Raw genomic sequence first — 27464 nt, forward strand, 5'->3', positions numbered from 1 at the left:
TTCAAGTATTATATCAAGTATCAAGGACATCCAAATTTACTGCTATAATTACCTAGATAGTATGAATAAATAGAAGTAGATAAAAATAGATAAATTTAATAATATCTTATAAAAAAACTTCTTAAAAGCTTGATAGATGTGGCTTTGTCTTTATATATATATCTATAAGTGATTGATAGGTTGAAAACTTGGCCAATAAGTTGGCCATGTATTGCACATGTTGGTGACTTATAATACAATTCAGACATTTGGCATACATATAGGAAACTTGTCTTGCAAGTTAGACACGTGTACTACAAGTTGGACATGTATTGAAGGTCCTACAGAACATTGCCATATAGCTTCTAGTTACATAAAATATATATGAAGAAAAGAGTAATGCCTTCTTCACTTTTGTCAATTTCTTTCTTGCTTCTAGTCTAATTTTAAGGATTTCTAATTTTTTTATCTTTTGATAAGAGCCATTCTAGTTTCTTCTTGAATATACATATTTTTTTTTTTTTTTTTTGATATCTTTCTTTGAGAAACGTGTGACTTTTTTATTTATATTTATCAAGTTTTTATTCTTGATAAATTGATAAGAGTGTATTTACAATATTAGAGCTTTGTCTTTCTTGATGAAGAATAGATTTTTTTTTTGATAAAAATAAATAATATTAGAAGTTGTAGATCATTCAATTTTAAATTGATATTATTTTTAAAATTTCTTAAATTTTAAATCATCTTTTTTAATTATCTTGAAAAATATTAAATATCTTTTTTATTATGTTATAATGGCAAAGATTATTGAATGAAGAGTGCAATGGCACAAATTCAAGATCAATTGAAGGAGTTTATATTTGCAATGCATGAACTTAATTTACTACTAAAAAGAACAATAAAGTTGGTAGAAAGTGAAGATTTAGAGATGATTGGAGTTGCTTCAATATCTATACCAAATTATGTTACTTTTCCTATAATAGAACATCCTTCAAGTATTAGAAAATCCAAAGTTGCCTTATTCAAGAAATTTGATGGCATAAGATCAAAATTTTGAAGATTCATCAATCAAGTATAATTTTTGATTGAACTTCAATTCAAAAGTTATATAATTATAAGATCATATGTCAAGTTTATTAAAATATTACTTAAAAGTTTTTTTTTTTTTTTTTTTTTTTTTTTTAATCTTAATTTTTAACTTTTTTTGAATGATGTGAATTAACATTGAATAATTTGAGGTTTTTTTGGTCAAATTTTAATCAATATATATAAAACATGATGCAATTTGTATTACAACCAATAACATCAATATTTAGTGATAAGAGAATTAATCAATAACATTATATGCTTTGCAATCTTGACAACTTGTAATTAATATTAAATAGAATAATATTGCAGTCATCAATCAATTTTTTTATAAATTATAATATAAGGTGAAGAAATTGATGTTAAACTTATTTGATTTTTAAACATTGAGTGAAGCAATTGACTTTGTTATAAAGTGAGACAATTGGCCATTTGAATTTTGATATGAGAGTTACACAAATAAGTTTGTCTAGCTACAATAAAGACTGTGTGATTGAAATCTTGTACAACATCTAATAAAGGTCATATTTTCTCTTTAAAATCTTCTCTTTGTTTTTCAATAGATATTAGATTAGGATCTAAATATCACAAAACCTTTGCCTTGCTAGATTCAAGAGTCTTAGCTTGTTTTATAATTGAAGAATTTGTTAAAAGGTATGACATATTTTTATTAAAGAAAAGTAAAATGATACATATAGGAGTCATAGATAGTTGTTTGTTGTTTCTTAGAGATATTATCTATGAAATCCTTCTCATAGAAGTAGAAATTAATAGCCATAATAGCTTTGTGATATTTAATATTATTAAATTTCTTTTTAATCTAATCATATTAGATTTAACATAGCTAAAAAAATATAATCTTTAAATAGATTAGATTTCTTATAATATTAATTATTTTTAGAATATAACTAAGAGTTTTGAAAATTAAGTAGAAAGTCATAAGTCTAGTGCAACCAAATCTTTATTTGTGGCTATGAGATCTTTCTTATATGTTGCAAAAAAAAGATCACCTTGTATTATTTAGGCCACATCTATTTCTAATGGTAGAAAGACTTCTATTAGCATTTTAAGTTAGTATCAAGATTATTAAGATTTTTTTGAAAAAAAAAATACAGACACTCTTTTAGAATATTATTCCTATAATAGTTGAGTGAATTATTAAGAACAAATTTAACCACTTGTCAAGGATATGAAGCTCAAAGAAAGAAATCCTTCATATACTCTTGTATCATTCAAAACAACTAAAAAGTTTCTCAAAGATGATATAATATTAAACTAGAATAGCTATTGCCAAAGATAAGAAAACTAGAAAGTCTTGAAACAAGACTAAATACTAGATAGGCATTGCCACAAGTGAAGAAGGCTTTATTCTTGCCTCTATATATATTCTTAACTATGAGCTGTGTGGCAATGTCCTATAGGACCTCCAAAGTTTGTTGATTTTATAAGACATGTATCATAAATTATAAGACAAGTTTTTTATATGTGCGCCACATAATTAACTTGCTCCATAAGCTTCTAATACATGATTAACTTGTTAACGAAGTTTTTAGCCTACCAATCAACTACAAATACATGTAAAGTCAAAACATCAATTATGAAGCTTCTTAAAAGCTTCTTAAAAGCTTCTCTAAAATATATTATGAAATAAATCTATTTTTATCTATTTTTATTTAATCATATAGATAAATATTAGAATAAATATGTATGTACATGATACCACCATTTGAACTAATTTATAATTTATTACAAAAAAATTGATTGAATTCAAAGAATACGTTGATGAAAATTTAGCCAAAAATTTCATATGCTATTCAAAATTTCTAATAGAGAATCTTATCTTATTTGTGAAGAAAAAAAATATAGATTATTATAGATGTATATAAATTATTGAAGGCTTAATAAAATAATCATTAAGAATAGATATATTCTATCTTTTATATCTAGACTTCTTCATTAATTGAATCAAATCAAAATCTATATAAAAATAGATTTATAAAGAGTATATAATTTAATATAAATTTTAAAAAGACATAAATAAAAGATTTTATTTTAAACAAGATATGGATATTTTAAATATAATGTCATGCCTTTTGGAATAAAAAATGAACTAGTTGCATTTCAACATTTAAAGAATGTTGTCTTTCAAAAGTTTTAGAATGATTTTGTTGTTGTTTTTTTTTTTTTATTTAGATAATATTCTAATCTATTCTAAGAATATAAAAGAAAATAAACTTTATTTTTGTTGTGTATTACAAAAACTTAGAGATATAAGATTCTATACCAGGATAGAAAAGTATATATTTTAGACTACTCAAGTTGATTTTTTAGGATACACCATTTTAAATGATGGCTTTATGATAGATCTTTAGAAGGAATTTGTTATAATAGATTACAAGGTTCCAAAATAATAAGAAATATCCAATTTTTCTGAAATTTATCAATTATTATTGAATCTACATGAAAAATTTTATTCAAGTTGTAATTCTACTTATATGTGTGACTTCTAAAGACAAATTTGAATAGAATAAAGAAATTGAAGCATTATTTAAAATTTTAAAGACAACTTTTATTTTTGCATCAATCTTATATTGCATCAACTTTTCTAAGGTAGTTTTTATGGAAATTGATACATTGGAGTTTGCTTTGGATGCAATATCATTACAAATGGAAATATATGACAAACTTCACCTTGTTGCTTTCCATTCAAGAAAATTTTGAGTAGCAAAGCATAACTATACCATCCACAATAAAGAATTTTTTTACAATTATGGATTCATTTCAAGAATAATATTATTATTAAGAAGGCTCATTTAATACAATAACTATTTATATGAATCACAAATTTTTTGGATATTTCATATGAACACGTATTTTGAATTGTCGCCAAACTCATTGAAATATATCTTTATGAAGATTCAAATTTAAAATCACATATCAAATAGAAAAAATAATAAGGTTTGTAAGATGTTCTTTTTAAATGTTTTTATCTTGTGCTTAAAGAAAAAGGTGTAGCTTTTAATCAACAAAGATTTTTTTTTTAAAGCAAGAATAATTTTATCTTTGAGAAATGAAATAAACACTAATTATTGATTCAACTTTACTCAAGTAAGTTCAGCTAAGTATGTCTTTTAATCTTTTTATTTGTGATATGAAAAATAATTTTTTAATTCTTATGATATCTCTAAGTTTGAATTCAAGAAAAATATATTGTATTTTAAAGAATGCTTATAAATTCTACAAAGTAAAGCATAATTACATTCTCTTTAAGATTGTTATGATTTTCTAGTTGTAAGATATTTTAGATACTATAAGACATTGGAATTGATCTCAAGAGATTTTTAGTGGCTTCAAATGTAGAAGGTAGTTAAAGACTTTGTATAATCATCTAACATTTGTTTAAGATCAAAAATTCCTTGCCATTGACTTTAAAGACTTCTAAAATCACTATCTATACCAAAAAAAAACATGATTTTTTATTTCTATGGATTTCATTACAAATATTTTAATTTAAAATTCATATGACTCTAAATTTGTAATAATAGATTGTTTCACTATGATGGCATATTTTATATCATATACAAAATTTATCACAAGTAAAGAAGTAACTAAACTTTTCTTTAACAATATATATTGCTATTATGAATTGCTAAGAGATTCATATTTGATAGATGAATCCAATTTTTATCAAGATTTTGAAAATTTATTTTAAAATATTGAAAGTAGATATAAAATTGTCTTCAATTTATAATCTTCAAATTCATGGACAAACAGAATAGGTGAATCAAGTTTTGTAGCAATATTTGTAGTATAGCATCAACTACTATTAAGATGATTAAGCAATTCTTTTGTCATTAGTAGAGTTCTTTTATGATAATACAATACATTCTTCTACTCAAAAAATAATTTTTTTTCTAATTATGGTTATTATCTATAATTAAATATTTTTTTAAAATTAATAATCTTATAATAGAAATTTTGAATTCTTTTTATTAGAGCTACATGTTACAATTAAAGTACAATTAAAAGAGACTCAAAAAAAAAAAATTCATTTCAGATGCTTATTACAAAGAACAACCTTAATACTATATTGGCGATAAGATATGATTTCTTTGTTATAGTATCAAAACTAGTTGCTCTTATTACAAATTAGATTATTATAGACTTGAACTATTTTTTATTTATAAATAAATAAATTTGATTGCTTATCTATTATATCTATCTAAGTTCATAAAGATCCATTATATATTTTATGTGTCTCTTCTTGAGCCATATAAGACAATGGATATTCCAAAAAAAAGACAAATGCCACTCCTTTTTATAAAAGTGGATAATAATCAAGAGTTTAATGTAGAAAAAGTCTTAGATTCAAGGGGGCACCAACTAAGATTGGAATAACTTGTTTATTTGTGTAAATATGATAATAGTAAAGACATGTAAAAGCCATTCAAAAATCTTGCAAATGTAGGAAAGAAGATCAAAGCCTTTTATTAATAACATCCATCAAAATTAAGATAAAAAGTCAAGCAATCATTTTTTTTTAAAAGAAAAGATATTCAATTGTATCTCATCTTTTATCCTTGATTGTGATTTCTTTGTATTTGTAGCATAGAAAAAAATGAAGAATCAATACTTAGAAAATTTAATTAAAAAGTTATTACTTGTTGAATTATCAAACGAGACATTTCAATTGTCACAACCTTCCAGATGATGTAATAAAGATGAAGATCTTCAAAAACAATATGTTTTTCTTTAAATAGATGGAAATCATATAATGCATTTGGTATTACAATATTAATAATGACTTTTGATGTTTGGTGATATAATTAGTAGAAATGACTCATAATAATATTACAAATACTTTGTTTGAAAGAAGTTATGAATGCCTAAATAATGATCAAATATCAAGGTGGTCTTTTTGTCTTACTTTGAGACACTATTGATGGTTAAGATGACCTATCAAGTACCTTCAAAGAGAATAAAGATCAAAATCTGTAGCAAATATAGTTTGTTGTGTCTTCAACTTTTTCAACATATAATCATTGCTCCTTGTAGAACTTATTTTTAGAAAGGGAGATAATATTATAAACATCTATATTTATTAAAATAATTATCTAGATAATATGAATAATTAGAAGTAGATAAAAATAGAAAAAATTAATAATATCTTATAGAAAAGCTTCTTAGAGGCTTTATAGATGCAACTTTACTTTTATACATATTTACAAATAATTGGTAGATTGAAAACTTGGCCAACAAATTGGCCTTGTATTGTAGGTATTGATAACTTATAGTACAAGTTGAATATATAGCACACACATAAAAAACTTATCTTGTAAGTTAAACAAGTGTCTTACAAGTTGGACACATGTTGGAGATCCTATAGAATGTTGCCACATAGCTTTTAATTAGATAATATATATAGAAGCAAGAGTAATGTCTTCCTTGCTCTTGTCAACTCCTTTCTTGTTTCTTCTTTAGTTTCAAGGATCCCTAATTTTTTTATTTTTTAGTAATAGCCATTGTAGTTTCTTCTTGAATATATATATTTATTTATTTTTCTAGTATTATCTTTTTTTGAAAAATATTTTATTTATTTATTTATTTATTTGCATTTATCAAATTTTTGTCCTTGGCATTAATTATGATCTAGGATTATGGAGGTATCAAGGTTTGCTAATGCCAAGGTAAATAATCACTCAACTTTATAATCAAGTTAAATCAACTTCTTAATTCACCACAACTCTCCAACCAAATTAGTAATATTCATATTGAAATGAAAATAGAATAGATTAAAAAAAGAGTAAGAACAAGAAGAAGCACTTTTAAAGCATATGACATAAGATGCAATAGAATCACCTACCTTTTACACTATGAAGGAAAGTTGAATAAAAGATAAGAAAGATAGCAAAAAACTTAGGAATTACTTTTTGTAAGAAGAATGATAGGATATACTTAGTTGTGAAGTAAAAAGAGAGATGAATCTAATGTTCTCGATCATATGTACATATAAACAAAATTTTGTTCTATAATTAAAGCATGTACTAATTGAGATGGTGTAAGTGTGCAAAGAAACTCAATCATTACATATCAAGGTATTGAATTCAAGATCTTTGGAATTGATCCTAAATTCCAAATTTTGTGACAACAACATGGATTCAACTAATATAATACATAATGAATCTACTTATGTTGAATACTTCACAATGATGAGTGATATCTCATGGCTTGGTGTGCTGTTGGTATCCTGAGATCCTCTGTATTGCTTACCCTCCTGAACCCCCCTTATTTCAGCTTTTCATTCCTAAATAGTGGACAATCCTTCGGTGGTATTTACAATTGTAAGATATTGTTGATTCTATTCATTTGCATGGCGCATAGGTCTCATTCTGTACATGTGTAGTGACGAAAAGAGATATACCAGAGTGGCAGATAGGTAGTACAATGGGAGCGCGAACAGTATACACGAAAATACCAAGCAATAGTGCTTACAATTTCGAGGTAGATACTTCTCCATCCAATCCTGACATAAATTGCTAACCTTGTTTTTCGGCTAAGTTCAACGCCTAAGTGAGAAATGCTGCCACCCGAGCCTTGGATTTTGATGCCTCGATTCGTAAAATAACTGTCAAAATTGTAGAGATTACTCATATGTAATAATAAATGTTGATTTTCTACTCTTTTAAGTACTAACTAAAAAAAGAAAAAAGAAAAATTGTCTCAAGCCATCTTTCCCCTGCAGTACTCACTGCCACAGCAACAAGGAAATGCTGGTATTGGATGTTCTTCATCTCCAAAATCGATGCCATAGTCCTGCAATGAATACAAGCCTCCGTTTTAAATCGAGACCATTGGAAAAAATTCTTCAAGATTCGAGGATAGTTGTTTCATTTCAAAATCAAGAATTGTATTCTAAGTAAAGCCAAGTTTATGATTACAAAGGACTAAAGCAGATCTCTAGCACATTACCATGTAGATTACGAATTTATTTACATGAGGTGAGTCACTTACCCATGTGAGCTCCTCCTTGGCTTTCACATGACGATTAGTGAAAAATGCCACCTGCAAAATTTGAACACAAATAGGCCATAATCATTGGAAGTCCACAGAACTTAACATATAGTTAAAATGTCACATTCTAAAACCATAATATCTCCTCAATTTCAGCTCGCCAAATTCTACACTGTAAGTTTCGTAAAAGATACAAGTCCATAGTTTGCGTGTCCAAGGAAAAGTCCTAGAAGACATCAGAAAAATGAAGTGATGAAAAGCACACATGGTAGTAATGGCGGTCAGGACTTTCAATCTCGACTGGCATTTCCATAAGGTTTGCATCTAAGCACCTGCAAGCCACACTTGATAAGTACATGAATTGTAACAAACCCAAGCATAATGCTTGCTATGCAGACAAAACCAACTCTTACAGCTTTTCATCACAGCAACCATGTTGTAAAAGCTCTTTGAAGAACAGAAGAAACAATATCCAAATACGACGATACTTACCTGTGATTAAGAAATCTTGCAACATTGCCAAAGTATGTGGCATCCAAGCAAAGTGCCTCCTCATCCTTCAGGTTGGCTTCAGAACCCCAGTCGCCATCCAAGGCCACAGGGTAAGTGTGACGTCCCTCACCATTTCTAATGATCTCATTGTTTCGCTCCCACATCTCAGTATTTGTGAGGATTTCGCCTACATATTCAAAAACAAACGCACCGGCCGGAAGATCCTCCAAAGTCCTGATGCCCCACCCCTTGCCTTCAGGCGTCATATACACCTGAAAGCAACCCATTCAGTAATTCTATAAGATATAAATTCCGAACACCTCTAGGCATTGAAATAACAAGAACTGCTTGGCAAGCTTTGTGAGCACAAAGATTCATTGAAACATGCGCACAAAACCCGTATATTCCATGGAATAGTCACAACCTTTCAACGAGAGAGATCTTATAAAAAGACACGAAGGTAATCAGGAAAGGTTTCAAATACCTCCAGCTTACGACTGATACCACGTTGTACCACTCGATTGCCACATTGTTTGCTGCATCCACACTTGGATGAACATTCCTTCAAGAAGTCTCGCACAGGATGTCCTTTACAACTCGTCGGGTTCTCTTCATTCTTGTGCCGCTCGTGGGGACAATGGAACCCTGATTCACAATAGTGCTTCCTCTCTGCTGACAAGCCCTTCTTTATCCTCAGAAACTGCACGTTTCAAACACCAAAATCTCCACTTGAGTAAATATCACAAATCCTCAACAAGAATGTTCAAGCTATGATGATAACCTGGAAGATATTTTTGGCAACCATAAAAAGTCAATCTTTAGGTAACAATGATGTGGTCTTTCTCCCTGTCTTTTACTAACTTGTTTTGATTTTATCCAACAATGATTAAGATGTACCTGTGCTTCATTAAGCTGTAAAGTCAGTGCCAATCAAACGTTCGGATTACGAACATTAGGAGCACATTACAGTCCGACTACGATTCGCATTCGATGATTACGAAAAAGAAACAAGACAAAATATATATATATATATATATATATATATATAAGTTTATAAGAGGATGCAGGCTATACAGCATGACTTCATCTGCAGTAAGAGGATCAGACACTCAACTCCTCGGGCGGATAAGTATATCATAGGCTTCCAATCATAAGTTATCCCAAAGTTCTGGAGAGACACGAGGTACGTCAATAATCAGGGTAGAATTTCATCTCTATAGGAAGAGCTTTGAACCTGATCGATGTAACGTCGATGTAAGCAGCCATCTGAAGTATATGCAAACTCTCCACCTGTCTCCCGGGCACAAGCGCAGAGATAGGGGGCAGATAGGCAATCATTGTGGCAATTTGGACAGCAATCGTCGTCTCCTATTCGCGAGATAGCAAGGTTTACGAAAGCTTTTTCATATGGTCTGCTCTTATCAATGTAGAAGAAGGAGGAAGGGAGAGTCTCCGAGTTAATATGATTCACAATGGGGATGGGAATAGCTTCAAACCCACGAGATAGGTCTTTGTCATCATGTCTACATTGGCCTTTCACATAACGATCAATGTCATGATCACTACCATGTGCTACTTCACCTGCCTCTCCACCAGGTTCGTTGAGTTCACGCAGTGCCACCAAGCGTTGTCTCTTCTTCCTGATGTCATGTGAACCAGAAACCTGGGCTCTCAACGCCGGAGGAGAGATCTGAGGCTTGAATTCCTCTTTGCGTTGCTTAAATTTCTTATGTGCGATATTATTGTCTGGTCTTCTTCTTGCTGCAGTAACTTCAGAAGGATCAATTATTCTAACTGCTCGTCCATCAGTTCGAGGGGTTGGTCCTCTTCCTGAGAGTGACAAAGAGGGATCCTTTTGAGCTGATACCTTTCTGTCACTTTGCATCTTCTTTCTTCCAGCCTCTTCTTCTTTTTGAATAATGTTACTGGCAAGAGCCTTGAGGGCAGCTGCACTCCTTTCTGGATAACTGTTTACTCTGGGAGTACTTGGAAAAGAGGATTGGGCGCGATTAACATTTCTACTAGGCCTTTCTGAAGCGTCGTCATCAGCAGTCGCACGTTCTCGCTTTTTCTCCTGCCCCAAAGATAATTCCACAGACAAATCTTTACTAATAAATGCTTTAGAAAACAATAGCTCGCTAAGGACGCTAGCAACGAGATAAGCTGCTCTTAAGAGGAACACTTCAAGCACGAAGCATTAGACTCCAAAGATAGACAAATGCGCAGAATGTATAAAAAAGGCCGGCTCCATGTGTCATAACACTCACTAGCTTTGTTTGAAGGTTTAATGCCTCATCCGCCAGCATTCGATAATTCTCCATCTCAACATGATCCCACATTGACTGTGAATACTCAAATGCCTGATGAACATCCAGCATTCGTTAAAAAGGAAAAAAAAAAAGAAAAAAAAAAAAAAAAAAAGGTCTTGAAGAGAATGCACAGGACCATTGCTTAAAGATCTTACCTTGTGGAGTCTTTTCAGAGTTTTGATGACCAGATCACGCTCTAGACCAAGAAATCCCATGGCCTCTACTGCTTTCTCCGTCCTCTCGCGGACATCTCCTGGAGCCATAGCCAGGGCATCTGCTTCGTCGGCCATCTCTTCAAAATTCAATAAGGTGCCCAGAACTCTGCCCTCATATGTGATGATCGTCAAGAATCATCCCCCTCCATTAGTATTCATGGCCCCTCGGCCACAAGCTAGGCAAAAAATCGGTTGCTCATGGTCCAGTCAAAGCAAGAGATCATTGAAATCAAGCAGCAACCACTGATTATCATGCTCACAAAATACACGGATGCCGTGGATACAAATTTTGAACCAGGAGACATCCCAACTCCTACAACAGCAACAAAAAAGCTTTACAGCTGAAGAAACAACAAACATGCAGTCTTCAAAATCTTCAACGATAGGGACCAGCGAGGGATTAGCATAATATCGCTGCCGAAGCCGCAAAAGAGAAACATGAGTAATGGGTGCTTCATAGAACCTCACACTCTTGCCCTTGACCACACCTCCAACAGCCTAAACTCCGTCGAATGAAACTTACAAGCGATCGCCTCTTCAAGACCTAATTCTACTCATAGCATCACCTCAACCGCATCGCGAAATTACTCAAAAACGGTTCCCTCACTACCACAATACCACCAGCTTCCGCTGGCGAAGAACAAAAAAGACCCACCTATAAAAAATAAAAATAAAAAACACTCCCGGAACAATCAAAACTTGCCTCTACAGTAAACCCTTCAGCTCTGCACATCCAAGAATCGCTATCGAGACTTGAACCACGCCAGAACGCAATCCACCCAAAATCCGGTAGAGATTTTCAAGACGAAGACGAAAATTGCTTGGAAACTTGGGCAATTCTGGGATGGATCGCTGCAATCGCACAGCACAGCACACGGCGACAGAATCACAGTGCCTGTCCCGTCGGGTCCGGGGCTTGAAACTTCAACCGCACTCCCCTTGCATCACAATGCTTGCGCCCTAACCGAGTCCCACCGCCAGAGCTCGATTCACTGCCCGACGCAGTGCAATGGCTGTGCTACGGGAGGCCAAGGGAGGCAACACAAGCAAGCAGTAGTAGTGCGGCGACGGTGCTTCCTCCTGTGCGACACCACAAGCAGCAGCATCATCGCTGCTCAAAGCCACTGCATACAGAGAGAGGAATAGATGAGTGGAGAACCCACACTCTCATCACCCTCCCTCCATCGCACACTTTACTTATCGCACACTTTACTTGAAAAGAATGTATAGTATAGTCAAGGGTTTTTCTTCACCTAATTATTCTCACCACCCTCCATCACACACTTTACTTATCGCACACTTTACTTGAAAAGAATGTATAGTATAGTCAAGGGTTTTTCTTCACGTAATTATTCTCATCACCCTCCATCACACTCTTTACTTGAAAAGAATGTATAGTCAAGGTTTTTCTTAGCCTAATTATTCTCATCACCCTCCATCACACACTTTACTTGAAAAGAATGTATAGTCAAGGTTTTTCTTAGCCTAATTATTCTCATCACCCTCCCTCCATTGCACACTTTACTTAAAAAGAATGTATAGTCAAATGTTTTCTTCACCTAATTATTCAAATTTTAGTTAACACTAACAAAGTCAATTAACAAAAAAAACTCAATGGATAAAAAATCAAACTAAATTGTATACATTTGACAAGATTTGGCACCAAATGCTACATCACTAGACAATATAGAAGTAAGTAGAAGTAAATAAATTTGATAATATCTTATGGAGAAGTTTTATAGATGTGATTTGACTTTACATGTATTTATAAGTGATTGGTAAGTTGAAAACTTGACCAACAAGTTGGCCCTGTGTCATACATGTTAGCCACTTATAATAGAAGTTTGCCATGTGGCACGCATGTAAGAAACTTGTTTTGTAAGTTAAACATTTATCTTGTAAGTTGAACATGTGTCAAAAGTCATAAAACATCGCTACATAACTCCTACTTAGATAGTTAGATAGTGATAAGGGTGAAGCCTTCTTTACTCTTGTCAACACCTTTCTTATTCTTAATCTAGTTTTAAGAATTTCTACTCTTCTTATTCTTACCAATAGCCATTCTAGTTCTAATAATATACTACTTTTGAGTGAATATCTACTTTTTTGGAGTGATACAAGAGTGTATTGAAGTTTTTATTATTTGTGATTTATGTCTTTGTCAAGCTTTTTATATCAAAATTTTAAAAGCCAATTATTGTACTTGATAAGAAATTCAATTTCTTAATTCAATGTTAAAAATTATGTAAGATTAGCATCAATTTATTTACTTTGTATTGCAATTTATTGAAAAAATAGCTAATAGATGCAATATTATCTTATTTGATATTATGTATAAGTTTTTAGAATTATAATGCTTATAATAATATTCAACTTCTTGCCTTGATGAAAAATACAAATTATATTGGTTTCAAAACAAATTACATTATGTTTTTTATACATGGATGAAAATCTTACTAAAAAAACTCTAAATTATCCAATATTGAATCATATTATTTTAAAAAAGATAAAAACCATAATAAGCTAAACTTGAAAGCATTGTCATAATAAACCTTCTTTGTGATTTTAGACTTTCATAACTTTAAGATTAAACCTCAATCATCAATTATACTTAATTAATAAAATTTTATAATATTCATCTTATATTAAATTTCTTTAAATAAGATAATTTTTTATTTACTATTACTTGTGATGACACTTAAATAGTATTCTAATGTAGAAAAAGCAATATGATTTGGTATTGATATTGAAGCAGCTCCAATTATTTTTACATCTTTACTTCCAACCAAACTTATTTCTGCTTATGGTAGTGAATTGAGTTGATGCATTGCCATCATTAACTCCCTCATTTCCTCATCTATTTGTATTATTGCACCCTTCATTTCAAGAAGCTTTGCAATAATAATATATTAAAAAAAAACTTAATATCACTTAAAACAAATAAAAGAGAAGACACATGAATAAAAAAAAATTCTAAGAATAATATCAATTTAGATGTATAACTCTACAACTTCTAATATGATATTTTTTTAAATTAAGAAATGAAAAAGCTTTCATATTATAAAGACATTTTTATCAATTTATTAAAGATAAAAACTTAAATAATGTAATTAAATAAGTGAACTGGGTCTTAAAAAAAATGACATAAAAATAGTGAAAAAATATGTATATTCAAGAAAAAAATTGAATAGCTATTGCCAATGATAAAAAAAACTACAAATTCTTGAAAATAGTCTACAAGTAAAAAAAGAGTTGATAAAATTGATGAAGGCCTCATTCTTGTTTCTATATAGATCATTTGACATGTATCTAAGTTTTAAGGCAAATTTCCAACATGTATGCCATATGGCAAACTTATATATTGAGTGGCTAATTTTTGGACTAAATTTATAAATAATCAATCACCTAGAAAAACTTATAAAGTCAAAACTACGTTTTTAAAGCTTTTAAAAAGCTTTTTTATAAGATATTATTGAATTTATCTACTTTTATTTATTTCTACTTAATTCTTTTTATGTTAATAATTATTAGTATCAAAATATTTGTGACATAATGGTTGTGATCCAAGTACGAAGTTATAAGTTGTTTCAATATAACTTCTTAAAAGTTAAAAACTTCAACACATTTCAATAGCCACATGGCATATCTATAAAATTCTAAATATATAATGTACACTAAAAAGACTTCTTCAAAGCTTTTTAGAAAATATATTATTTTTCTATTCTATTTTTTTCTATTTTTATTTACTTAAATAATATAAAGATTTGTTAAAGTAGTCTATAAGAAGATTCTTCAAAACCTTAGTAACTAATATATGGAAGCAAGATTCAAGCCATTTTTAGTCTTGTCAATACTTTTTATAACATTTTGGTCTTAGTTCAAGTTTCTTTAGTATTTTTGTAATTAATAATATTTATTCTAGAATATATATATATATATATATATATATATATAATTTTTGTATTTTTTCTCTTTCAATGATATAAGAATATATTTTTTTTCAAAGTTTTGTCTTAATTTATATCTTTGACACTATTAAATATTCAATATATCTTTTATGTGTTTTATGATTTTTTCTACTATTATCTAATACATAGAGCTAACTTTGAATATATATATATATATATATATATATATATATAGATTTAAAAGAATTCATAGATATACAAGATCAATTTATATTTTTACTATTGTATATAAGTTAATTTACTACTATTTTACATAAATTAATTTTTTTTCTTTAATTATGCATTTTGATATCTTTTGGAAATAAATCTTATCATATAATATATTATTACATCAAAGATATCTTTTTTGGTGCAAAATACCTACTTATAACAAATGTTTGTGCAATGTAAATGAAGTTTAGTTAATTTCTATATATTGCTGTTTACAAAAATAAATATTCATCTTCCATTTCATATTCTTATTCAATTGCATCTTTGAAGTTTATGGCATTAATCCTTATAAGCAATTTTGAGTAGAAATTAGTATTAATATTACATTAGCTACAAAAATAAAATAAAATAAAATAAAATAAAACTTTGATATATAAATTTTTCTTAATTTTACAAAAGATGTAACTTTTCTACTATTTATAGAGTAATTTCTTATCTCCAATATGACATTTTTTTTTAATAGATTGTTGGTTTCTATGTTTTACATCTTTTTTAATTTTTGCAATCTTTCTCATGACTATTTTGGCTGTTTAGATGAATAAAATGTTCTTGTTTGTTATACTTCTAAGTCTTTATATTTTGCACTAAAAACTTTTATATTTAAAGATTGACAGAATTAAAAGATGTGTTTACAAAGACACCATTGTTTCTTCTTAAATATATTTTAAATGCTTTAAAATTTTAATATCATTGCTTCAATAATATTTTTTTATCAAAAAATATTAATCTATAAATCTTAGTACATTTTTGAAATTCTAAAACATACATACTTTGAATTTTTCATATTAATTTTTTTTATATAATCTTATATTTTTGCATATATATATATATATATATATATATATTTAAAAGTAAAAATATTATATCTTCTTTCACTTAAAGCTTTTTCAGTACCAATAATATTATGATACTTTTATAACATCTACTACATATATAAACAATATTGAACATATTTTTTTTGGCATAATTCTAAATCAAAGTAATAGATATAATTTATTATTATTATATAACATATGATATTAATAATTTATTTATAATTTATTTATACTTCAATTATCATTTTAGAATTATCAAATTATTTTGACATATACTTGTTATTATTTCTCATTCTTAATGTCTTGATATTTATATATAACTACTTTGCATTTGCCTTAAAATCATTCATTTTTCTAAAAATTCTAACTTTAAATTATAAAAATTTTAAAAAATATTAATAAATATCAAAAAAAATTATATCATATCGTTATCATGGTTTTTATTTATAAAAAATCATCAAAATAAACAAGTTCTAATAATATGGTATTATATGATACAATGTTGCTTGGAAATAAAATAAATTCGAATTTTTTTAAATATTTCTTTTATAAAATTAAAAACAAACATATAACTTGAGCTTATTTCATAAAGATTCATACAAATTAGTATATATTAACTTTTTAAAATTATTATAATTAAATAATTAAGGCAATGACAATAAATCTTTTTTATTCATAGTATTACAAAAATCTAACAAGAAGATTATGGAAATATTTTTAGAATATTTTATCATGTTCTAAATGATTCCAAAAGATTCTTTAAAAGATTCTTAGAATATTTTAAGAGGTTTTAGAAAATTTTTAAAATATTCCAACAAGTTCTAAGAAGATTAAGGAAGTTACTTGAGAAACTTCTTAAGATTGCTTTGTCTTCAAGTAACATAGGAACTTCTTGAGAAGCTTCCTAATATTTAATACATATTGGAGTCGAGGCTAAGGAAATCCTTATTCTTGACAATACATCTCTTAGAGCTCTAGGTCACCTCTTTTGGTACTGATGTTGTACTCATCTTGTTTAATCAAGTTCTAACTAGCTTTTTCGTTGAAACTCAACTATTTAACTTCTTGTTTGGTCTACTATATAGAGTATCTGACACACATAGAATTCGAGCGGCAACCGATAAGGCGACCTGGCTGACAGCCGCGCTTTTGCAATTTGCTCCCGATCGGTCGTTTGTTCCTTCCGAAGCAAACAACAGTGTTGCCCAAAGCCCTACTGTGGCGCCTATAAACGCCATTTATAGGGCGGAGCAACCAGTGATGAACAAACCAGAGCATCAGAACCAAGTTCCAGTGTCTGCAGTGGTTGGTCAATCTCTTGAAGCAAACGTTGAAAAAGAAAAAAGACCTCCCGAAGTTCCTGAGGACCATGAAATACCGGTCTCGGAGCAGACATTTGAGGAAGATTGGGGTCGGAAGCCAGCTGAACAACAGGGATTCGAGGAACTGCAGCTTGCAGAGACTTCAAAACCACTAAGACATGAACCAGAGACGACGTTAGATTTTCAGGTATTTGGAGAAGAAATTTTGGCTAGGCTTTGGAACCGAGTGCTGTCGGAGATAACGTCGAGGAGTTTGAGGCAGCTTCTGCATACAGACGCGCGACTTGTTGCAGCAGGCGCAGCTATTGGTAATTTTTCTGAAAAAAAACCATGCTTCTGATACTTGTTATCCCGATCCTGCAAGGGATTCCCTGAGAATATGGTTTAGGGTGTAATGGTTCAATATTACGCTTGTGCTGTGAATATCCAGATGGCTCGCGTGCTATAGTCGCATTGGAGTTCGATCACCCGCGCGATAAACACAAAGCAGAGCGGTCATGGCGGAGCATCTGCATTGCATTTCAAGCCGTGCTGAACACCGCGGTTGAGCTTCGAATCGGTTTGTGCGAAGTTGCACCTGGCGATGGTTCGCTGGCACGCGCTGGTGAAACAATGGTTGGCACAAAGCCGGGCACATCCACTCAACACAAAAACTCCGAAATTGTGACCGAGGATTCCAGCAGTGAATCGTACAGTCAATCGGGCCCATCAACTCAAGGTCAATACAGAAACAAGTGGGTTACGGATGAGGACCCCATTTCTTACGATGCCCATCTTCAAGACATGCAGGAAGCGCGTTCACGTAGCCATCGGAGACGAACCACGAGACCTCGTAGGCATCGTCAAGCAAGAGACGTAGCAGACACTCAACTGCAAATACAGCAGAATTCAGACCCCAGCGCCATCACTCCTCGCCGGCCGCCACCAAGTCGGAGGCGAAGGGTGAAACGAACCGGTTCTGCAAGAGCAAGCTCTGGAGCAACCCAAACGGTCATTCCAGTGCGAGAGACGAAGGTAGGCTCACGGGATTCTGGCAGTTTCGGTGACGTCGGTGGCGATATTTTGGCATATAGAGGCAAAAAACAGTTGAGTACTATGGTGGAGGAGCCTCTAAGCGAGATTGAAGACCTTCAGTCGGCCCAGCGAAAGATCTCGCAGCAGCGAGCCGACAGCTCCTTGTCAGCAAATTTTGACCGCCGCACTAACATGTAAGCACATGCTCATTCAAACGATTGCAACAGATGCAGAGAATGTACGAGTTACGAATGCCATTAGTTAGCGTATACACTCTAAAAATGCACTGAAATATTGCTTGAATTCAGAGTCTATGCGGAGCGTGGATCGCAGAGAGGGAGCCCTCTTTGCTGTAGAAGGGCATCACCCCAGCCCGAGTTTTTGATGGTAAGATCCTTATCTATAGGGTGTCAATCCCGCCACCATTTACTTTCGAGTTCGTTTTCGCATCTCAGACCATCCTTGTCTGCTTTCTAGTTATGTTCCACTCTGACACCATCAACTTGATTGAGCTTGAACAGCGCAAGTCCAGGGTGAAGACCATGAAAAAGGGGCGAGGGAAGGCGCTGCTCCTCAAACTGATACCCTGCGCCGAATCCAGAGTCGCAAAGAACACTGCACCGGTTTCCAAGGCACCGTAAGGGGCCTTTCACTCTGCCGAGTCGAAACTCAAAGTGACCAAGTCGCAACAGCCAATCTCCACCACCCGGGCTCTACAGGAATCGTCGGTGCATCGAACATGCGTACCATCCTGTTATTTTGATCTTGATCAATTATACCACTGGGATGTCGCGAACGGCCTTGGTTCATGTCTAGCACACGGCTGTGGCCATTAGGACGGAACACAGCTCCGTCGAAACATGGAAAATCTAACCTGGCAATCACATCCTGCACGCTTGCCCACCGCGAGGACAGTTCGCCAGCCCCTCGCACTGGTGCGCACCAAGTTCGGCGTCAGAATTGGTGACGGCACCACTTGTACAATATGACAAACGATAGGGATACAGAACACCCACAATCTCGAGCAAACAATGAAGATCTCACGACGAGAGCTTCCCCCGAGTCAGAGCAGCCAAGAGAAAAAGCCATGGCTGCTTCTGATCTGGCGAGGGTAGCGCCGAAGCAAGGGTGGAAACGACAATTCTTTTGGGGCCAAGGGTCTCCGGGAAGGAGCAGCTTGCCGGTGCCTGCTATGGATCTACACACGAGCCCTGCGTATCTTGTGTAGAAGTGCACCAACTCAATAATTTTGGGTCCTTAATGTAGTACGTTCGAATTTCAATATCAATTGTTGAACACCTCCTCCATGGAGGTTGTGTCCATAATGGCATGCTGTTGAAGCTTGAATAATTATTATAGACGGTTTGCCTCATGAAATCTTTCTCATCCTAACCTTTTCGCAGTTGTCCTTATTAATGTCATTCATTTAATATGCTTGGAAAAATTCTCCAATTTTGTCGCAACTGCATTCAACTTGGCCACACTCAATCAAGTGACTATCTTGTTTGAATAAAATTCGCCGGTCTAACTATCTGAAGTACTTTCCGTTACGCGTACACAAGCCTGCAGAGACCGTTGCAACTCTGTTGCCGAAACCGCTGAGCTCATGTGCAGGCATGGTTGTTGCTGAGCCCACTCCCTACCAATCAACCTTGCATTAACTTTTGCTTCCTACCCCGTCAACTCTCGGGTTGAACAATGCAATGGCTCCCCAGTACCTTGATGAACACCTTCGCCCTGACGTTCACACGTCTTTGTGTGCCAGGAAACGAACAGGCTTGTCTTTCGGCAGCACCAGCACGTTTCCCACGAGACGGCCTGTCCAGTTCTCCCGGTCGGCGATGACCTCGATTCTGCACGAGCATGTGCAAATAGTTCTCGGCCGACCTCTGTGCGCTATTTCTCACGATACGTCAGGACGCCGTCACGCTGACAGGCGCCCAAAATACTTGCACTCGGCTTCCTGCATCTCACTCCGTATATGGTCGATGCTTGTGCCAGGGGATCCTGCCAAGGAGGCTTCCGCAGGAAACCAACACATGCTTGTCGTCGAGTGGCACACACGAACTCCTGAACTCAGTGCCATTGCCAGCACCCCTCTCAAAAAGCACCAGTCCGCCGCATCAAGCTCAGAATACTGTATATTCATCCCACCGAGTTCGTCGCCATCCACCGACATGTATCTCCCGCACCCAGCCACCTACGCGAACTAAAACCATCGGTCACCTGCAACTAAGCTAGCCACCTCACACACCGAGTGTGAGCAGGGGGTCATGGACGATATTACTGGCGCCTCCAGCAGGAGGTACGCAGTCCCCGCTCCCACCTGAATCCACGATTTCCGACACAACCACCATTCAAATCTCAACCTTCGAGGCTTGATTCGACAAAGAAGGCCCGTCAAAATCCATGACCGTCCCTGGAAGAACACGCCTGCATCCAAAGTAGCTCTGCGCACACCACTTCAGCAAATAACACCACCTCAACTTGCGAGAGCTGACTGACATCCTGACCGCCACTAATCTGTACAGTAAGTTACTGCGCCTCCAGTAGAAAGACGGATATCAATGTGAGGGAAACCACCGCTCTTTCCCTCCGGACAACAACCTGCCTGCGCTTAAAAAAGTGGTCCTGTGCGCAACCGGTACTCCCCAATGCTCCCACATTGCAAGCCTGCAGTAGCAAAGGAAGCCTCGAGAGTCCGGCAGCAGGCTGCCGCTGTTCAAGTGCCGGTCCGCAGTGGACTCGTATCTGCATGCCGAGCATCCCAACAATCCAGGGTGAATCTCGTGCGAGCTGCAACTAGAAAATGTGCAAACTGCCACCTCGTCCGGCGGACCCACTTGCATCCTGTGGCGCTCTGGGAGTCATCGACGTATACGAGGGTGAATGGTTCCAACGCCAACGACACTAGGCAAGGCCCTGCACAGAAAACCGTTCCGATCCATTCCCACCCCGGGAACAATTCTGGGGCACCACCACCACTCCCGGCTTGGCCCACATCGGACGAGGAATCGGTTCTGCAGTGCAAGCCACGATCGCAACGCGAACCCCTGAACCCACCGGCAGATGGTATCAGACTACGATTCCAACAATTTCGTCTCATCTGTGGCATTGTCAGGACACTTGACGGGAACTGAAAGATCGGTGTGCCCCACTCGACACACCGATCCACATCGTGCGTGCCGATGCCGAGCGAGAATGTCTGCCGGGACGCCTCCAACCGGACAATGTCGCGGAACGGCGAGGCTCCGGACCATGGGATGAGCGAGGAGGAGCGAAAGAAGATTGCGGGTTTGGCCTCACGCCGGAGCTGGAACCCGCGGAGGAGTCTCAGTGGGCTGCGCGGGGGGCCTTGAGATTCCAAGCTCTCGCGTGTGCCGCCATAGCTTATTTTGGTGCTGGGTTCGGCGTATTATAATGGGATGCGGTAGTGGAACTGGGATACATCTGAAGCGGGAGAATCTTTTATGATACTTTTTTCCGGCTTGGCTTTACTCCACGTCAAAAAGTAAAAGCTACAGAACAGTGTGTGGATGGCGTGGCGTGGGCCGGCCGCTGCCGCAAGCCCTAGAGAGAGGGCGGAGGCGGGCGAGCGTCGCAGAGTCTCACTTTCGTGGCCTCGGACTCCCGGACTCACCGCAGCCCAGCAGCAGCGCTCGTCGGCCGTCTCGGATTCGTGGTCGGATCGGAAAGTTTCTGCTGCGCCCCCTCGGCCTCGCGCTGCCGCCGGTACCTGCCGCGCGCTTCCCCGTTTGCGGTTTTCGAATTGGTGACCAACTGAGCTCGGGAGGCGGATTGTGCTCTTCGGGGCGGGCCGCCCCGTAGGGTTTGCGGTCAGTGTGGTCGGGCTCGGTGTGATGATGATGGAGTACCTGGCCGAAGTGAGCTCGTGTTGCTTGCTGAATTGCTGATTGAACTGCTGCTGCTGCTGTGATGGACGATGTCGTGTGCAGTGTTGGCTTGTGTGTTGAGGGGTAGTAGTGGCGAGGACGTTGATTGTTGTGCGGAGGTGTAAAGAGGATTGTTCCTTTTCTGCTTTTTTTGGCTTGGGGTTAGGGGGAGAGGATGGATGGCACGTCAGGCCTGCAGAACCTGGGGTCGGAGAGGGAGACGTGGATTGACGAGGAGGTGGAGGCGCTGCTAGACGTTTGGGGCGATACGTACATTCACGTGAAGCGGGAGAATTTGGGGAAGCGGCATTGGGAGACGGTGGTGCGCGAGGTGAACGCGCGGCTGACGCACCAGCGGGAGCAGCCGCAGATGAAGAACAAGATTGACTCGCTGAAGAAGCGGTATAAGCGAGAGAAGCTGAGCAAGGGCGAGAGCGACCGGAGTTTGATCACGTGGAAGTGGTACGATCGGTGCGACATGCTGTGGGGGACGCCGAAGCGGGAGATGTGCGGCATTGGCATTGGCCCAGTGGGCGGGGTACACCCGCTCCAGCATCGCGTGGAGGCCGCCCATGCCCATCCGGCGGACGTGATGCACCACCAGGACAGCGGCCGGTTGGTTCCGTTTGTGGCCGCGATGCAGCCCGAGGTTAATGGCGATCACCAGGGCGTGAACGTGAAGGACGGTGCGGCGTCGAGGATCGGCGATTGTCACGAGGAGCATTGTCCTCCGCGTGCCGATCAGGCTCCGCCGTCTCCGTGCACCCGTTGCCGCGGCAATGCGGGTGTGGAGCCCAGCAGAGAGAACGTGAAGCGCAGGAAGCTGGGGACTGGCATCACGGCTGCGAACCTGGCGAAGATCGTTCAGGGCTTCGCAGACACGTGCGCTCGCGTGGAACAGGCGAAGATGGAGATGAACGTGGCCATGGAACAGCGGCGGCTGGAGTTTCTGGAGAGGATGGAGCAGAGACGGCAGGAGAGCGAGGATAGGCACAGGGAGAGGAAGCTGAAGATGGAGGAGCGGCGGCTGGAGCTGCAACAGAAGCTGGCGGATCAGAAGCTGGAGATGCAGGAGAAGCACATGGAGAGACGGGAGAATCTGAAGCTGGAAATCATGCGCCTGCGGCTGCAGGCGATAGGGCAGGGGAACAAGGCGCCCGTGATGGAGCAGCAGGCGGTACAGACGTGCGAGAAGTTTAGCAGCTCGAACATCACGACGTGCATTTGAGTGTCCGGCTGCACGCATGCGTGTAGAAATCTTTCAACTCCTCGGTCTCGTGGTACGCTTGTCGATATATAGTGCTATTTGTGTACAGGAAGGCAGTGCGACGCTTGCAGATAAGCTCGGGTCAGGAAGTCGCACCGGCCCACCGCAGTGTCCCGTTCCCTTGGACGTGTGTTCCAGCGCCATCGGGGGGGGGGGGGTGGGAGCGAAGACGAGGAGAGGAGCTGTTTGCAGGGTGAAGTTCCTGCACAGGAGCTTGCACATATTTGGTGTCGCTTGCCCACGTCGGGGAAGAAGGTGGCGTCGACACTGTGAAAAGGTGAGGAGTTTGACATTCGCCCGCTCGTGAATGTGAACCAGGTTTTTTTTATCGATGGGATAGAGCGTCCTCACGATGCCGGGTGGCTGGGAATCATCGTTGGACGGGCATGGAAATGGCTACGCTCGATTTATGTTTGGTTGGGCTCGCGTCCATGGGCGATTTGTTTTCGATGGATGGCGAGCATGTTAGGAGCACCGCTATGCTGCGTGGACGCATTGCATGTCGGAGGTTCGCAGCAATGGGATATTGACTATTGACGCGAGTTGGGGGCTTGTGGTGTTTGCAGCAAGTTTTTTGAGGGGACGTGACGGAGGGCGGTGCGTCGGGGTTGTACTGCTGGCCGAGAAGATCCTGGTTTGTACGATCTGTTGCGGAGCTCGTGTCGTGTGGGATATTGTATATTTGGTCCGTAGTGTAGGATTAAGCAAGTGCCCTGGCGAGGAAGGACGAGGTTCTTCAGAGTGGAGACAGGACATGGCAATTCCTGAGAGGAGGGGTGTTATGCGAATTGAGAGTGTGTGTGACGGTGCTTCGAATCACATAATTGTATCCATCTTCTATGTTGCACATGGTTCAGAGTGGACAGTTTTGGTTGTATGGTGCGGCGTATTTGCATTGCATGCAAAATCCTCGACGACATAGCGCAAGGTAATAGGCCTAATGAGATTGTGAGTGAGGAGTTCACTGGAGGGTTTAACTGACGAGTAGGCGCAAACGTGAAGGTTGAGAGGGTTACACGGTAGTTGGGAAGGTTGAAAGCTTTCTCTGGAGGTAGATGGAGTGAGGTTCAATTATCACCCACCCTGCATAGTTTGGGGCACCGTCTTTTGGATGGACAATCTGTCGCAGAATGGGAAGTGTTCTGCGAGTTTATAGAGTGTTCGTGCGTCGTAGAGCTGGGAAGCGTAGAAATGTTTCCATGTTTGATGTTGCACAAACTTTGACAGAAGTGAGGGGAGAGGTCAAATGAATTCAAAAGTTCATCAGGCTGTCACTTGTCGTATGGAGAAATTGCAGTCGCCCGCTGCTATAAACGTGTTCTTTCAAGTCATTACGAGGGCTAATAAATGAGAATTAACAGCTGCTCGTGCATATTACCCACGCATATGTATTAGACGATTTATTGTGCTCCCCACTATTCTCCGCTCGCTGTATAGAATACTTTTTGGACATTTCCGATGAGGCATTTTCCATAGTATTCACTGTGCGCGGTTTGTCAAACATTTTATTGGTGCCCTTGTCAACAGCTTTCGCTGTTGAACAATTTCATTACTCAGATTTATTTATAAGATTTTTCCGAATGTTCATTGCGTAACAGATTTCTTCACCATTTGTTTTGTAATTTAAACTGACCACTCCGAACTCGTCCACTGCGCTGCTCTCCCTTACATGGGTCCAAGGAAGTGGATGAGCAGATAAGGTCATGAATATCCCCGCGGAAAGCCCCCAGTTCAATGACGTATAGCCGGATGAGTTCCCAGACGGGCGCATAGAAAAGTGTACCAGTCGTGCAGACCCCTTCGTGACAGAAAAACTACATCGCACATTCAGTGCACACGACCAACACTAAGACGCGTCGACCCAGAAGTTGTACAAATCTCGCACCATGGATTGAACCTGTTGCCATCAAACAGACAGTGGCTCACCACCTAAAAATGATGCATAAGCTCTTCCTGCAACTGACGAGAGATCAGCTCATTGGGATATCAATGACCTCTGCTTTTTGTACAGGACGCAGACCCCCATAAACCCTCTACTCCATGAGGCCATCATACGTATCAGCATCGTCACCACCCGAAAGTGTCTACGATCCGAAAGATGGTATTTTGAATGGTTGTAATCATCGACCTCTTCGCTACGCACGCTTAACCCGCTCAAACAGATGATGTCTCTCTGTAGGTCGCATGGTCTGTCCCAAAGGGTAATCGCAGCGACGCCACTCCCCAGGGCAATGGAATATGCCACCCCGCGTCCACCGATAAACCCACCGCACACGAATGCACAGCGGGCCTCTCCGTGAACAAGTCTGTCTTTGACGTTAGCAAAGGACTCTACGGCCACAACGGCATCAAGTGGATGCCAATGCCGCTCCACGCTGCTAATGTAGCACCCCGCCAAGGGTGCTACACCCGTCATCTCTACCACTCCCGAAAGTACCCACTAACGTACGAAACTCTCCACAGAAAGGCTGTCAGTTGGTAGTGCATGTTTGTTCCACACAAAGGTTCAGAACAGGTCTATGTATTCTATCTTCATCCAGCCTCCCTTCCACCCATCCCCTTAACACACCGAGCCTCAGTCGAAAGATGGTGCTAGCTTGAGCATCACAGAAATCAGAAGCTTTGGGTATCATCTTCATCAACGGCTTCGCCCCCACACCTCACTGCGATTACAATTACACCCAGACAGACAGCAACCGTCTACTCTTCAAACGCCGTAGCACCCACCAGGAAGCCTCAGTTTACATTGAAGCGTCACAGAAATGCAGGAGGCATACTGAGGAGGTTCTCCTTGTCAAACAAGGTCCCAGCACCACCCACAACTAACGCCCGTAGAGGTAACCATCCTTGGCTGAGCAACTAAACCCTAAGCCCCCCATCACAACCAAACTCGACTCGCTAACACCTCCTCGATCCCGGTTCATCACACGCAGACACATCGTCGCAAACCTAAGCACCCCATATCGGAGGGAGAGAGGCTCTCCGCCAATGCGCAGAAGCCCATCGATCCACCCACGGACACCCTGGTCTGTGACATCCATCAGCCAGGCAGTCTATATACCCAACAGTTGTGCGACGGACTGCAGCAACGTGGGCAATAAGTATGATGTGAATGCGCACCAGCAGCCAGCAGAGCCAAACCCTAAAACATGCGCCCACATCTACAAAGGGCATAAAGCTGACATCACCTTCTCGCCCAAACCCTAATCCAACGATCACCTGAACCAGAGTCCAAGGATGCGTCGATGGAGACCGAGGGGCATTTCGAGCCTTGTCGACGACACAAAGAGTGGGGGGAAGGCTTCAGATTCATTCCACGATTCAACATAATGGCAGCAAATGAAAACCCTGCATTTCTTCAGGTATGTACTCCTTAATCTTTTTATTACCGTGCTCATGTTTGTACCTGCATGGTTCTTTTTAGGCTTGATTTTTTTGAACAATTTGGTAGTATAAGTTGGTTTCAAAGTAATTGGAATGCTCTGAATTAATCAAGTTTGTTGATTTACTTTTGTTTTCAAATGTCATGTGACTTTGGTCTAATGACTGTTTAAGACCACTTCTTTGCATTCAAATCTCATTTTTTAAAAGATTTACATTATATGTAGAACAATTGTGGGCCATGAGTTTCACATAGACACCATGAAACAAGGTTTATTTTTTTCCTTAAATGATTCAGAGTAATATTGAGAATTTTATTGAACAAAACTTATTTAAAAGTAGTAAGTCAAAATTTAAAAATTAATTTATTGAATATTAATAATGCTAGAAGCCTTTTATATGTTAACAAAAAAATTGCCCAATTTTCCTTACAAATTGTGTAAAAAAAATAAACCTTGTTTCATGGTGTCTATGTGAAACTCATGGCCCACAATTGTTCTAC

At 37.5% G+C, this 27464-nt stretch overlaps 3 protein-coding genes across 4 annotated transcripts; 2 read left to right on the forward strand and 1 right to left on the reverse strand.

Annotated features, from left to right (window-relative positions):
* Window positions 1–7527: 7527 nt before the first annotated feature.
* On the reverse strand, window positions 7528–12251 carry LOC112280353 (histone-lysine N-methyltransferase SUVR4). 2 transcript variants are annotated; one of them, XM_024515752.3, is made up of 8 exons: window positions 11033–12251; window positions 10836–10928; window positions 9803–10642; window positions 9053–9268; window positions 8569–8840; window positions 8342–8408; window positions 8077–8127; window positions 7528–7878 (listed from the first exon to the last, which is right to left on the reverse strand). In XM_024515752.3, the coding sequence occupies exons 1-8, from the start codon at window positions 11165–11167 to the stop codon at window positions 7786–7788; spliced, it is 1767 nt and encodes a 588-aa protein (XP_024371520.1). In that variant the 5' UTR covers window positions 11168–12251; the 3' UTR covers window positions 7528–7785. The 2 variants fall into 2 exon arrangements, with proteins under 2 accessions (XP_024371520.1, XP_024371521.1); XM_024515753.3 differs by lacking the exon at window positions 8342–8408 and having other exon boundaries at window positions 11033–12220.
* A 4796-nt stretch (window positions 12252–17047) lies between these two features.
* LOC112280223 (uncharacterized) lies at window positions 17048–19798 on the forward strand. The gene is made up of 4 exons (XM_024515454.3): window positions 17048–17715; window positions 17838–18615; window positions 18730–18808; window positions 18943–19798. The coding sequence occupies exons 1-4, from the start codon at window positions 17346–17348 to the stop codon at window positions 19060–19062; spliced, it is 1347 nt and encodes a 448-aa protein (XP_024371222.1). The 5' UTR covers window positions 17048–17345; the 3' UTR covers window positions 19063–19798.
* A 2365-nt stretch (window positions 19799–22163) lies between these two features.
* Window positions 22164–24428, forward strand: LOC112280225 (uncharacterized). Its single transcript, XM_024515455.3, has 3 exons — window positions 22164–22305; window positions 22481–23858; window positions 24148–24428. Exons 1-2 carry the CDS (start codon window positions 22282–22284, stop codon window positions 23540–23542), a joined length of 1086 nt encoding a protein of 361 aa, XP_024371223.1. The 5' UTR covers window positions 22164–22281; the 3' UTR covers window positions 23543–23858; window positions 24148–24428.
* Window positions 24429–27464: the final 3036 nt, after the last annotated feature.

Source organism: Physcomitrium patens, chromosome 3 (genome assembly GCF_059467195.1).
Source record: "Physcomitrium patens ecotype Gransden chromosome 3, ASM5946719v1, whole genome shotgun sequence".
NCBI lineage: Eukaryota > Viridiplantae > Streptophyta > Bryopsida > Funariales > Funariaceae > Physcomitrium > Physcomitrium patens.